A 13,550-nucleotide genomic window follows, 5' to 3' on the forward strand; every position below is an offset into this window, starting at 1 on the left:
ACGCTCATACACAATGTTTTTTTCGTCACAAAAGTAAATAATTTTTTGTTTGCGTAACACAGGTTTTGTCAATGGTTAACGCCGTTACAGTTAAGAATTTTTAAGTTCTCGAATTAACTGCTCGTCCGTGTTGCAATAAAATTAAATTTATCTAATCCACGCTCGTCCGTCACCGTTGTGCTTTTCTCCCAACGATTTACCTTCCCTGTAGTTTTGGTTCGTAAATACACGTGTTATCAGGAGACTAATGTTTCCCACAACGCTTTATTGCCACATTAAAGACTTATATTGAAATTGTTGATACTTGTGTGTGACACGGTGCCATGATAAAATATTTTCCTTTATGTCGTTTTTACCGACCGCCCGTCGCCGTAGGTTCGGATGACGTCATAAACGATTCGGTTGATTCGGCCGAATTGATTCGGCACAAATGGCCGATTATTCGGTTTCGGCCGAATCGTTTTTTAACGATTCGGTACATCACTAGTTAATATATGCCCCATGATGTTGTACGGCCTTGATTCGTCTATTTTTTTGGTTTTGTAAGATTATGATGTCATAATAAATATTAACAATGCTTATTGTTTGCAGGGAATGGATGTACGACCATCACAGTTTTAAAACTAAGGTAACAACTAACAGTAACAAATATTTCAATTATTGTTGATCAAAGGAGCACGATTGGGCAGACATGCCCTAACCCATGGTTTTAAAACAGAGATTATGAAGTTTTTTAGCACACCAGTTTGCGGGGCTTACATTTGAACGCTACACTATTATGTTTGTATTAAAATAAGTTGCCAGTGATTTAATTTCACTCCTTTTATTTGCACAGGCATGGGGGATTCTATTAAAGCTGTTAATCCCGAAGAACGTAAAGCTGTTCCAACTCGAAAAATACCTCCCTAAATATCCCTTGCCAAAACTGGATGACACATGTGACAAGTTTGTATTTTAACATTTAAATAAAACTTTGTTTTTATAGAGTTGTTTTTTTTTACATTTATTCTTTTTTGTGACAAGTGTGTATTAAAAATTATATTACGAAAATTTTAGCCATTTTTTTCAAGTTATTAGTTGGTGCTTAGATTAATATTTAAAGATTTGTACAAATTTTGTTTATATATATATTTATAAGTATATTAAAAACAGGCATCTTGCTAAGGGTGCTTGGCAACCACAAGTCATTAACTTTGTGGTAACTTTTCTGGCACCCATTATAATTTATTATTTTGTTTATATTTTATTTTATGTTTTACTTTTTTGCAAAAATTCCAGAACCCTGACGATGGTTAAACCGTTGCTTAGCGACGAAGAGTTCAAGAAAGTTTCCGAAACAATGGAAGACTTCCGGAAAAACGAAGGTCCAAAGCTACAGAAAGTTTTGGAAAAGCGGTAAAATATTTTAAAAAAGAAAAAAAAGAGTAACGTAATATTCAGTTTTATTGGAAAAAACGTGAATTTTAATTATACATACCAGTGTTTTTCCTGCAATACCAGAAGAGACACATGTACATAGCCTACTGTTTTTATTCAAGAATAGTTTTTTGATTATAAATGAAATACCAAATTGTTAAGTCCTGTTTAAAATGGGTCTAAAATGGACACGCATTATATGATGTAACTCTGTAAAAAGTGTTATATTTTCCATTTTGCGCTGAATGTTTATCGTCACTTTTAAGCGCTGTCAATATTTTTAAGTGAAGGTTCAAGTCCATGTTTATTCATCAGCGATTATCGAACTTCGAACGACCTTTAAGCGACCTTTAAACATAGTAACGAACTTGTTTGAATTATTTGTTTGTTCTAGATACGACGAGACGGAGAATTGGCTGGCTGAACTTTGGAATAAATATCTTTACCTTGGAAGCAGGGGACCTTTACCTGGTATGTATTATATATATAATGAAGTTACATGCATGTGTTACTATAGCAAATCAACTATATATAGTAGGGTGGGAGAAGATGGGACACATTTTCGTTGTATTTTATCGTCTAATTTGGTAGTAAACAAAGAACATTCAAAGAATTATAAAACCGTATCCTCACGACTCCCATAGACAGTTGTTAATTGTTTAAAACACGAGCAGGATATTTGGATATTATGTGCTAAAGGTGTCCCCTCTTTTCCTGCCCCACTATATATCTGTTCATTAAAATGACAACCAAAAATTGTTGGTTGCCTTAACACAAATTCATTAAGTAAATTTATAAAATGAACTTCTGCATCAAAATTTTAAGCATTTCATTTTTCTGTAAGTATTTTATTTTTATTTTTCTGACTTCGCGTACTTGAATTTAAACCAAACTTACCTACATTATCTCATAGTATAAGTGTTGTGCATTACGCACAGTACACATTTGACACTAGTGGCGCAGCTAGGGAGGGGGCGGATTAGGGGGTCGCGACCCCCCCCCTTTTTAAACCCAAAAAAAAATCTTTTTTAAATTAAAAAAAAAAATTTTTTTTTAATTTTTTTGAATAAACCCGCCCTTATTTTTTTTCTGGCTGTGCCACTGCTTGGTAGGTTTCATTTTATCCAAACTTAAAACCATTTCCTCACAGTCCATTCCAACTATTGCTGCCTCGGTGATCGAGCGTTCCAATACAACGACCCGGGGTCCAACCAACTCAGCCAGATGGCCAACTGTATTTATTACTTCATGGAGTACATGGGGAAGATTAATAATGGATCGGTTGGTTTGGTTTGATTCGTGAATAAATTCAGTACTTCGGTGTAAAACCCTGATAAAATATGAGAGACATCGACGTAACAAAGTTTAATTTTTGTCTTTTAAGAGCCAATTGTTCTTGCTGTTAAATAAACCTCATAAATAAGTTTGCTTCTCTGGTGTTAAAGTATCTTCTTAAGATAAAACATTGTTTTTTTATCTCATACTTTCCCCAAGTAGTATTTATGAATGTTTTTGCTGCTAATTTCTTTCTCTTCGTTGTTTTAATTAGTTTGATCTTGTACATAAATAACTATATATTATATTATGTTTCTGGGTGTTGGGTAATGGGTCAACTCTGGGCTAAATCCCAGGTCCCATGGCATGCCTCACTGTAGGACCTCACCCATATAGAATAGAATGTGCATATACAATGTTGGGGTAACGGGCCAACTCTGGTCTAAATCCCAGGTCCCATGGCATACCTCACTGTAGGACCTCACCCATATAGAATAGAATGTGCATATACAATGTTGGGGTAATGGGCCAACTCTGGCCTAAATCCCAGGTCCCATGGTGTGCCTCACTGTAGGACCTCACCCATATAGAATAGAATGTGCATATACAATGTTGGGGTAATGGACCAACTCTGGCCTAAATCCCAGGTCCCATGGTGTGCCTCACTGTAGGAACTCACCCATATAGAATAGAATCTGCATATACAATGTTGGGGTAATGGGTCAACTCCGGCATAAATCCCAGGTCCCATTGCGTGCCTCACTGTAGGACCTCACCCATATAGAATATAATGTGCATATACAATGTTGGGGTAATGGGTCAACTCTGGGCTAGACCTCAGGTCCTTGACAAGAACCTCACCCATATAGAATATATCAATACACCCCTAACAACCCCAACCCCCCTTAATTTTTTTATTTGTTTTAAACAAACGTTTAAATACACAACGAGGCACCGACTTCTAAATGGCAACAAAGCAGTTACTAAATAGAATAATTTGGATATGAAATTTACTTTTAAAAAAGCCACAATTTTGCACGCGTTACTCACGACAACGTCAATGTCCATCCCGGGTTCGATTTCGTCGGGTAAGTTCACGGTGAATTTCTCCTTACCAGTCAGCTTGTACAGCTAGCAGGCATGATGATACAGAACATCGTCCCCATATGTTGCGATCGATATCGATACTTGTGCGCTACAACTCGTATACCCGGTGAAACCATCGATGAATTGAAAAGGTTTCCAAACTCCACACATGTCATCATATTCAGGTAATTATGGAACGTAAAATGTAAATGTCATAATGGGAGTGTTAGCTGTATGAGTTATAAGTGTATTAGGTTTGGCAGCCACGCTTTTATTTAACATTTTTACCCAAGTAGTTTTTATCCGTAGCGTGTTTTAACGACTGTTGTTTTTATGCCTTTTCTTTTGTTGTTTTAACAATTTGATCTTCGCTATTGGTTTTAAAAAAGACAGTAATATTTATGTTTATGCAATAAACCAACAGAAAAGGTCTGATGTACAAACTTGACCTCAAAGTTTTGGATTCCGAGGGGAAACGAACTTTTTTGACCCCGACCGAGATCCAGGGTCAACTTAAGGTCATAATGGAGGATGCTGACCTCATGGGGTCAAAGGTCGAAGGTGAAATTCAAAACCCGTCAATTTTTACGACAACGGAGAGAACTCGGTGGGCCAGGGTATGTTATTTCTATGTTAGACAAATATTATTATCGTTCCGACAGTCCTAAGGCTGCACCGATACTATTTAAAACAACCAACCTTTTACCATTGTTGGCGTGTGTACCCTTGGCATTGCTTCAACCCGGTGTTCGCCAGTGGATTGTGTTAATCATTTTCCTCTTACCTTATTCAGCTGTGCTCGCCCACCCTTTGTTTTCACCTGGTTACGCCACTGGTCATAAGTAACTCCTATGAAACCCCACACGGTCACATTAAAGTTTATATAAACAGTATTTTCATCACCCATTATTCTTCTCCATAGATCCGCACCCTACTATATAACAGTTTGGTATATACGCTGCTGCCATTGTGGGCGTATGTGTCCTTGAGCAAGACACTTAACGGCAATTGCTCCAACCCAGTGGTTACTAATGGGTTGTACAAATTATCAGCCATACATAAAAAAAAATGAAAAAATCACCCCCCCCAAAAAATAATCACCCACAAAGTAACATACATGGTAACTCGTAAGCTGGCACGAGGTGTTAAACTGGTGTGATAACGACTGTCGTTTCCCGGCCACGCGAGGATAAAGTAAGTTACATTCATTCATCTCATTCTTCTCCACAGATTCGCAACAGAATGTTGGTGAACCGAACCAATATGGAAAGTTTAAACATCGTAGAAAGTTCCGCGTTTTGTTTTGTGCTCAGTGAAGATACCCCACAGGTGTGGTGATATATGTTTTCTATGGTGTGTATATGTTTTCTATGGTGTGTATATGTTTTCTATGGTGTGTATATGTTTTCTATGGTGTGTATATGTTTTCTATGGTGTGTATATGTTTTCTATGGTGTGTATATGTTTTCTATTGTGTGTATATGTTTTTTATGTCAACGTATAATTTTACCAATATTTTATAAAGGATCATGTGAGGTTTAGCTCACTCATATAAAGAAACCCATCGTCCCCCTCACAAATAAAACTAAGGAAACAATCCCGATGTGATGTTCTCTGTAACTTAAACCAAATCCCCATTAACCCCCACACAGCCACAATAAAGAGTTATAGAATAACCCGTTAACATTTTTTAAAGTAACCCATTTCAATGTGATATGTACTATACCCCAATACTAAACCCAATTCTCACTCATTAAGAATATTAACCCCAAATAACCCCACAGAACCACAGCGAGGAGTTCGCGTCTTACCTCACCGGCAACGGATTTGACCGCTGGTTCGACAAATCGTTTACTTTTATTGTGAATAAGAACGGGGCGATGGGATTCAACGTGGAACATTCAACTTCGGAAGCTACTGTGAGTCATTATAGTATGGTGATGTATACCATGTCAGTGGTTTACATTTGCCTGTGTCGAACCAATACCTCTATCATGTGTTTGTAAGGTAATATCCTCCCATAATACAAAATACAGGATTCCGGTATCATTTATTTTTGGTTAATCTGATATTCGTTGTTATTTTTTTTTTAATAAAAATTTATTTAAATTATTACAAACCCCTTACAAACAATTTATTCTCGCAGCTCGGCGGACGCATGTGGGAGTACACGTTGTTTCATTGTAAATATAATGTCCATGGTGACCCCGTTGACCCCCGACCCCCCACCCATCCCACCCTCCATGACCCTCGTCAACTTAAATGGGATCTCACCGAGTTCAAAGATGAAATCGCGGACATTAAAACTGAATGGGATAAACTGGTGGGATATTTTTATATTATTTGGTTTTTTTTAGGTTTTTGATTTTTTTATATTGTTTGATTTTTCCAGGCTTTTGAACTGACCTTTTTTAAATGTTATAACGACTGTAGTTTTTCTGCTGATTCACTTCTCTTTGTCGTTTTAATTATTTTTGTCCTTGCTATCGTATTCAAAAAGATAAATTTATTATATATTAACTATGTCTTGCAGTTATACTATATATTATTACGTTTTATCTGCCATTTGGCATCACTTTATGACTATGTATTTTACAAAACAACTTCTGCAACCGTATGTTATCATAAATAGGAGAGTGGGGGAAATGAGACACGTTTTTATTTTATTTTCTTGTCCCATTTGGTGCTAAACAAAGAAAATTCAAGCAATTATAAAACTTTTTCTTCACGACTCCCATAGACCGTTGTTAATTGTTTATTAAAACACAATCAGGATATTTGGATATTATGTGCTAAAGGTGTCCCATTTTCCCCCACACTGCAAACCAACCATATAACATTTATGTTGTCCCGTCTTCCCCACACTACTATATGAAGCCATGTACAATAACACCCTATATCAAACAGGCAAACAACGTCGACGCATGTGTCTACTACATGAACAAAGGAAAAGGAATCGCAAAGAAAATGAAATTAAGTCCCGATGGTTTCCTACAGATGGCGCTACAACTAGCGTTTTATCGGGAACGGAAAATTACGCCGAAAACTTACGAAACTGCGGCTACAAGGTATTCTGTTTAGATGGCTTTACCAGCATAAACAGGTGCGTTGATGTGTGGTGTTATAGACCATTCAATCTATACTAGCAAACACCTGAATAACTAAATGCTTATCCTACTGGCTGTACACCATATACAACTCATGCTTTCAGTTAGGACCTCACCCATAAAGAAAGGAACCCCACCCTTGCTTTAAATTCAACCTTCACAACCAATCATTGTAGATTAAATGAAACTACGCCCAAAGCTTCTATTATAGGCCATGTCACTCATTACATATCGGGCCAACTACATAAGAGGTGACATGCTTCACCAATAAGACCTCACCCATATAGAATAGATTAACCCTATAGTACGAAAAAACTCATAGCCTAAACACTTAGTCCCAAACTGTACCCAATGCAATTCATTGCAGATTAAAATAAAACACCCGTAAAGTAATCTCATTTGACCAGAGCTCGTTATAGACCGCATACCCATTTGGTGTTGGGGTAATTAGCAGCCAACTCTGGTTTCCAGTAGACACGGCTTGCTTCCCATGCGACCTCACCCATATAGAACTTAACCAACCTGACTTTAAATCAAACTTTCATCTCTTCTTTTCAGATTATTTAAATACGGTCGAACTGAGACAATACGTCCGGTGTCTGAACATTCGGTCGCTTTCACTAAGGTACTTACTAAGGATTTGTAAGATTTCTCATTTATATTTTTCAAAATAGATATTGTTGAGCTGTATCTTTTATCAGTTACTCCATTTATATATTCTATTCTAAATGGTTAAAGTCATGCAGCGAGGCGCGCCAGCTGTGGCCTAAAATAAAGGATATTTTTCAGCCATGTATTAATTTGGATTAATACTTTTTCTCTACTAAATAAGTGGTTGTCCTTTAACCTGCCGACTCTGGTCTTGATCCCAGCCCCATGGTGTGCCTGGCTGAAGGCATTTAGATCACCCATTTAGAACAGGTTAAACTGTTTCAATTTCGGTTATTTTCCCAATTTTTTAAATTTTGTTTATTTTCCTAATAATTGTATTCCCTAATTTTTCAAATTTTTCCCAATACTTTTTTCCAATACAATACTTTAAACTAACAATATTTCAATTTCTTACAATTTTTAAATTTTTAACAATTTTCAAATTTCTTAAAATTTTTCAATTTCCTCCAATTTTCCTCCAACAACAGTGTTTTGACGACCCCTCTGTCCCTGACTCTGTGAAGATCAAACACTTAAAATCTGCGATAAAACATCAGACCACGTACAAGTTTGACGCAACTAACGGTAGAGCTGTAGATCGCCACCTACTGGGACTTTACTTCGCTGGAAAGTTTACAGGGAATGTGCCGGAGTTGTTTAAACTTAAGGTTTGTGAGGTTTTTAAAAATAACATTGGTGTATCTTGTGTATTTTGGAAATAGTGGTCTAATATACACCAAACACTTTCTCAATCTCTAGTATTAAGTGTTTACTGATCTTATTTTTTTAAGTTTAAAACCCAAGTCTTATGACTTTAGTACTTCACTAGAGAACCTCACGTACGTAGAATACATGAAACCACAAGTTCTAACACCAAGCATTGTTCACGCAAATCGCAAAACATAACCCTCATTGTAACCCCTATAAAACCCCTATCTTAACCCATATCGAAACCCCAACAAAACCCTTGTTCTAACCTCCAAAAAAACACCTTGTTCTAACCTTCAAAATATTCTAATCCCAATTCTAACCCCTACAAAACCCCCATTGTAACCCCTACAAAACCCTTGTTGTAACCCAAACCCCCACAGCCGTTCTACGAGTCCGACCTTCTCTCCACCTCCCAATCACCCCTACGATACGACCCCGTTATCGGGAAGATTTCGACAACGGACCCCATAGGGGGCGGATTTGGGGCACAACGAGTGGACGGGTACGGGGTGTCTTACTTCATGCTAGAAAATAAAGGTTGGTGGGAAATATGATACAAACATTGTCATGTAGTGAATAAATTAATGAATGGAACTTATTTATCCTCGCATGGCGGAGCAGCAACAATCGTTATAACACTGGTGTTCTGTTTTATATAATTCGTTCCTGCTTACAAGTTACCACGTATGTAACTGATTTATCCTCGCATGGCCGGCAATGACAGTCGTTATAACACAGGTGTTCTGTTTCATACACCTCGTGCCTGCTTACAAGTTACCATGTATGTAATTTATTTATCCTCGCATGGCCGGCAATGACAGTCGTTATAACACAGGTGTTCTGTTTCATACACCTCGTGCCTGCTTACAAGTTACCATGTATGTAACTTATTTATCCTCGCATGGCGCGGCAACGACAGTCGTTATAACATGGGTGTTCTGTTTCATACACCTCGTGCCAGCTTACAAGTTACCATGTATGTAACTTGTTTATCCTCACATGGCGGGGCAACGACAGTCGTTATAACATGGGTGTTCTGTTTCATACACCTCGTGCCAGCTTACAAGTTACCATGTATGTAACTTATTTATCCTCGCATGGCGGGGCAACGACAGTCGTTATAACAAAGGTGTTCTGTTTCATACACCTCGTGCCCGCTTACAAGTTACCACGTATGTAACTTATTTATCCTTACATGGCAGGCAACGACAGTCGTTATAACACGGGTGTTCTGTTTCATACACCTCAAGCCGGCTTACAAGTTACCACATATGTAACTTTGTGGGTTATTAATATTGTAACAACAGTTATAATTATTACGACTTTTGATCAACTCTGGCCTAAAACAGGTCCTTTGGTGCGTCGCCATAGGCTTCACCCATATCGAACATATATAGAATAAATTTGTTTGGTGCCATTAGATTATTGTATATTGTTGCGATAGAATCCGTGGTATGAGCTATGACAGCGCTCACAAATGGGTTAGCATTGAGAATAGGAAAGTATGAAGCCAACATAAAAAAGTCACATAACTTTAACATGAAATATTTTTCCACTTCCAGTTCATTTCTTGATTACAAGCTTCAAAAGTTGTTCGGAAACAAACTCGTTGAAATTTGGGCAAAACATTGAACGGGCCGTTAATGACCTCCAGGTGTTGTTGGCGGGAGGAAATCAACAGAAATCCAACAAAGAAACAAATGGGAGTGTGGGGAAAGGAGACAAGTGATGTTTTTTCTGAAAAAAAAACAAACAATTTTTTTAAATTTTGGGGATTTTGGGTTTAGTGGTAAAGGGAAGGTTCTTATTATTATACTTTAAGAAGCAATTTTAAAAGTTTAAGCAGTTTTTGTGAAGTTAAAATTATTTTAGTAGGTTGGGGCAAAATGGTTCGTGTTTCCATTCCTCTTTATCGTCTCATTTTGTAGGAAAAAAATATATCACAGAATATATAAATGTATCCTTACAACTCTAAAAAAGGATTGTTAAACCATTTCCATCTTACCCCACAATACTATATTACACTTAAAATTGTTAAGTTTTTAATTTTTTAGCCCCCAAAGTTCAGCCTTTAAATTTTCAGCCAAAAATTTTTCAAAAACTAATTAAATTTTAATTTCAGCATTTTTTTGGTATTTTTGAGTAAATTTGTTTGTTAATTTGAATTTTTAGTAGTTTCCCAATATTTTGTGTGCGCTGTATATTATGCATACCAATACTAGTGCTTTAATTATTTTTTGTACTGTAAAATATTCTGTAAGATTGTTAGTTATTTTTGAATCTGTAAATATTTTAAATTTTAGAGTTTATTTGTAAGCAGATGTCTAATTGCAGTAATTGGAACAAAATATTGTTAATTGTTGTTGAAATGCGTTTAAAAGTGTTGCGTTGCTTGAAAAATAAAACAGATATTCAGCTATGTCTTTGTATTGAGTGTAGCGCCAACTGCCGATTAAATTAGTAAAATAATTCGCCGCTAGTTAGCAGTAGTACATCTGGGCTTATACTGCCAGTTAGCGTATGTTCATAAAGATTTTTATAACCGCTATGCGGAACTCGTTAATGCTATGAGTATTAGTATAGGAAAAGGACTACAATCTGTTTTGGTTCTTTTAAAATGGTATGTAACCTTTTAAAATGCATTTATTTAGGTTATAATAGGTTCAGGTGTTTAATAATGTCGTCTAAATGTAAATATTTCTGGAAAAATCAGTCTGGAGTTGCCGTCAAGTACCTAAAATGTGGAAGAACGAATTTAAACGAAAAACTGCCGTTGGTTTATTTCATTATACCTGGGAATCCAGGGTGTGTGAGGTTTTATGAGGATTTTGCTGATTCGTTGCACCAGAAAACCAATATTCCCGTTTGGGGTATCAGCCATACTGGCCACTCTAAATTGCCGAGTGTCGGCCCGCCAGAAAATCTAGAAAAACAGAAATTTCAGCAACCTGACCGTGAGGAAGCAGCTTTACAGAAACAAATTGAAATAAAAGTTGATTTTCTTCAGAAAGAAGTTTTTCCTGTTGCTGAAAAAGTTGTCCTGGTGGGCCATTCTATTGGCTGTTACATTATTATCCAAATAATGGAAAAAATCCAAGAAAAATATCCGGAAAAAGTTAAAAAGGGGGTTCTACTATTTCCAACAATTGAGAAAATGCAGTGGACACCCCAAGGCAAGAAGTTGACACCTATACTCACCAATGCAAGATGGTTGTTCATGTTTGCCGGCATGGTGGCGTCATACACACCACCGTGGGTGTTTAGACGGATATACCCTGGTTTGTGAAGGTATGATGTTGAACCATAGGCACCAAACCTGGGGTGGCAGGGTGTGCAGGCCAATCCTGCAATTTTCTGCATTGCATTAATCAGTAAACATTTCAACCAATAAGTTAGATTTGTTTCACAGGATCTTACTATCCCTGCATCCCCTGTGTTTATAAAAGATTAGCTACGGCATTTTGGTGATGTGTCAATTTAATATGAAAGTGCTCGTGTTGTAACCAGAGGTTACGGCGTTAAAAGCTCGACGCTGCTACCATTGTGGGTGTATGTATCCTTGGGCAAGACACTTAACAGCAATTGCTTCAACCCAGTGGTCACTAATGGGTTGTCTAAAATATGGATAAATATCTGGCATTCACTTAACTTTAAGATATATATTATATGTTGATTTTTCTTAATACAAAAATAAATAGAGTAACATAATTTATTCGTTAAAAAATTCTAAATTAATGAAACTTTTATTTTCAGTCGAAAGAAGAATTTGTTTACGAAACGATTGAGGAAAACTTTCCGTCGATGGAGGTTTTGGATTGCATCACTTATATGGGGTTGCAGGAGATGTATATGGTGGGTGTCTTTATCTAGTGTTTAACCTACGTTTAGTAGCGCAGCCAAGAAAAAAAAAGGGGAGGGGGTTTTATTCAAAAACATTTTCAAAAAAGATATTTTTTAATTTTTTTTTTTAAATATATATTTTTTGGTTTAAAAGGGGGGGGGGTCACGACCCCTGAATCCCCCCTGGCTGCGCCACTGGCCACACCCCCCTTCTTCTCTGAGGAGTGGTTTTACCTATAATGGTTTTTATGTTGACTTTATTTAATGGCTACACCAAGTGGATCTTTACTTATTAGGACATGCCTTGACAATACTGCTAAACCTGCCCACACCCTGCATCTTATGTATCAGTTTATCATTTCTTGTGCCTGTTTTCTTGGCCACTACGAGAAAGTCAGCTGTTGTTTAAAGACTGGAGATGTAATAGTAATGGTCTAATCAATCACTTCATTAATATTAAGTTATCAATATATATATTTATAGTTACGTTCATCGGTTCATGAATGCATTTTAAATGATGTAACAATACACATTATGACATCACAGGTTGATAGAAGAGACGACAATTTGGTCGAAAAATTCCTTGATCGTTTGATTTTCTACTACGGATCACATGACGAATGGTGTCCGATCGAGTTCTACGAAAACCTCGATGCCAAATATGGTCATGTGACTGGCTCGCATATCGAGGTAGCGGAACAGGGAATTCCCCATGCGTTCGTGCTCACCCATAGCCATCGAGTGGCCGAAAAAGTGGCGGAGTGGTCGGAAGAGTTTGAGGGAAAAAGTTTGGAAAATAAAAGTCAGGATTTCGAAATAATTTGAAGAAAGATTAAAAATAAATGAGCTGAAAAGTTTTATTTTAAAAACAAAGTTTATTTTTTCCTGTTGTTCTAAAAGTGAATCCAGTCTTTAAATTCTATTTTAATTGCCCAACACTGTTTAAACTGAAGCTTTTCATAGTTTAAAAATGTTTTGAGAATAAATAAGCATTAATTTTGCTTAATAAATTAAAATGTTTCATAGGGTAATAACGAAATTACGTAGTGAACAAAAAAAGATTCTTTTCTGTTGCAGTAAAAGTGATCCATCCAGGGTAAAATAGTTCCAGTGTTTCCTTTAATGTTTAAAATATATATTTAATTGTGCAACACTGTTTAAACTAAAGATTTTATTTTGTTATTTGATGCAATCTTTTATAATTTATTCAGATTATCAAAATATATTGTGTTTTGTTTTTAAGTATCCATTTTTATTCATGTATGTTTGTAATTAGGTAAATTGTTTTTTTAATTATTAAAGATTTTGGGTTTTTCGATCCTATTTAAAAAAAAAATAAATGTTGCAAAGCCGAAATTTAGTAATGTCTTTACTGATTTAAAGTTCTATGCAAATTATTGAATGTTTTTTTTGCGAATTATATTAAACATTTTAACAATTGGTGCCCCGTCATCTTACCTGTTG

At 36.3% G+C, this 13,550-nt stretch overlaps 2 protein-coding genes across 2 annotated transcripts in view; both read left to right on the forward strand.

Moving 5' to 3' along the window:
• The window catches only part of LOC100186654 (carnitine O-palmitoyltransferase 1, liver isoform), an 11,871-nt gene extending 1,206 nt beyond the window's left edge, over positions 1 to 10,665 (forward strand). Inside the window, exons 2-16 of the mRNA XM_002121643.5 lie at positions 592 to 628; positions 836 to 945; positions 1,279 to 1,395; positions 1,811 to 1,887; positions 2,567 to 2,697; positions 3,823 to 3,962; positions 4,202 to 4,394; positions 5,008 to 5,106; positions 5,562 to 5,696; positions 5,924 to 6,100; positions 6,685 to 6,845; positions 7,443 to 7,509; positions 8,024 to 8,203; positions 8,627 to 8,783; positions 9,809 to 10,665. Of these exons, the coding sequence (XP_002121679.1) occupies positions 592 to 628; positions 836 to 945; positions 1,279 to 1,395; positions 1,811 to 1,887; positions 2,567 to 2,697; positions 3,823 to 3,962; positions 4,202 to 4,394; positions 5,008 to 5,106; positions 5,562 to 5,696; positions 5,924 to 6,100; positions 6,685 to 6,845; positions 7,443 to 7,509; positions 8,024 to 8,203; positions 8,627 to 8,783; positions 9,809 to 9,975 (1,948 nt within the window). The 3' untranslated portion in view covers positions 9,976 to 10,665. The remainder of the gene's footprint in view (positions 1 to 591; positions 629 to 835; positions 946 to 1,278; positions 1,396 to 1,810; positions 1,888 to 2,566; positions 2,698 to 3,822; positions 3,963 to 4,201; positions 4,395 to 5,007; positions 5,107 to 5,561; positions 5,697 to 5,923; positions 6,101 to 6,684; positions 6,846 to 7,442; positions 7,510 to 8,023; positions 8,204 to 8,626; positions 8,784 to 9,808) is intronic.
• Positions 10,666 to 10,843: 178 nt separating this feature from the next.
• On the forward strand, positions 10,844 to 13,528 carry LOC100181845 (lipid droplet-associated hydrolase). The gene is made up of 3 exons (XM_026835136.1): positions 10,844 to 11,529; positions 12,000 to 12,098; positions 12,633 to 13,528. The coding sequence occupies exons 1-3, from the start codon at positions 10,864 to 10,866 to the stop codon at positions 12,909 to 12,911; spliced, it is 1,044 nt and encodes a 347-aa protein (XP_026690937.1). The 5' UTR covers positions 10,844 to 10,863; the 3' UTR covers positions 12,912 to 13,528.
• The last annotated feature ends 22 nt before the right edge of the window (positions 13,529 to 13,550 follow it).

The sequence above is a fragment of the Ciona intestinalis genome, chromosome 7 (assembly GCF_000224145.3).
Source record: "Ciona intestinalis chromosome 7, KH, whole genome shotgun sequence".
NCBI lineage: Eukaryota > Metazoa > Chordata > Ascidiacea > Phlebobranchia > Cionidae > Ciona > Ciona intestinalis.

Bases quoted from the DNA above. Each gene is read 5' to 3' on its own strand.
- LOC100181845 (XM_026835136.1), top strand. From the start codon at position 10,864: ATGGTATGTAACCTTTTAAAATGCATTTATTTAGGTTATAATAGGTTC. The intron at 11,530-11,999 runs TGAAGGTATGAT...TTTTATTTTCAG, and splicing joins GACGGATATACCCTGGTTTG to TCGAAAGAAGAATTTGTTTA. The intron at 12,099-12,632 runs GTGGGTGTCTTT...ATGACATCACAG, and splicing joins GGTTGCAGGAGATGTATATG to GTTGATAGAAGAGACGACAA.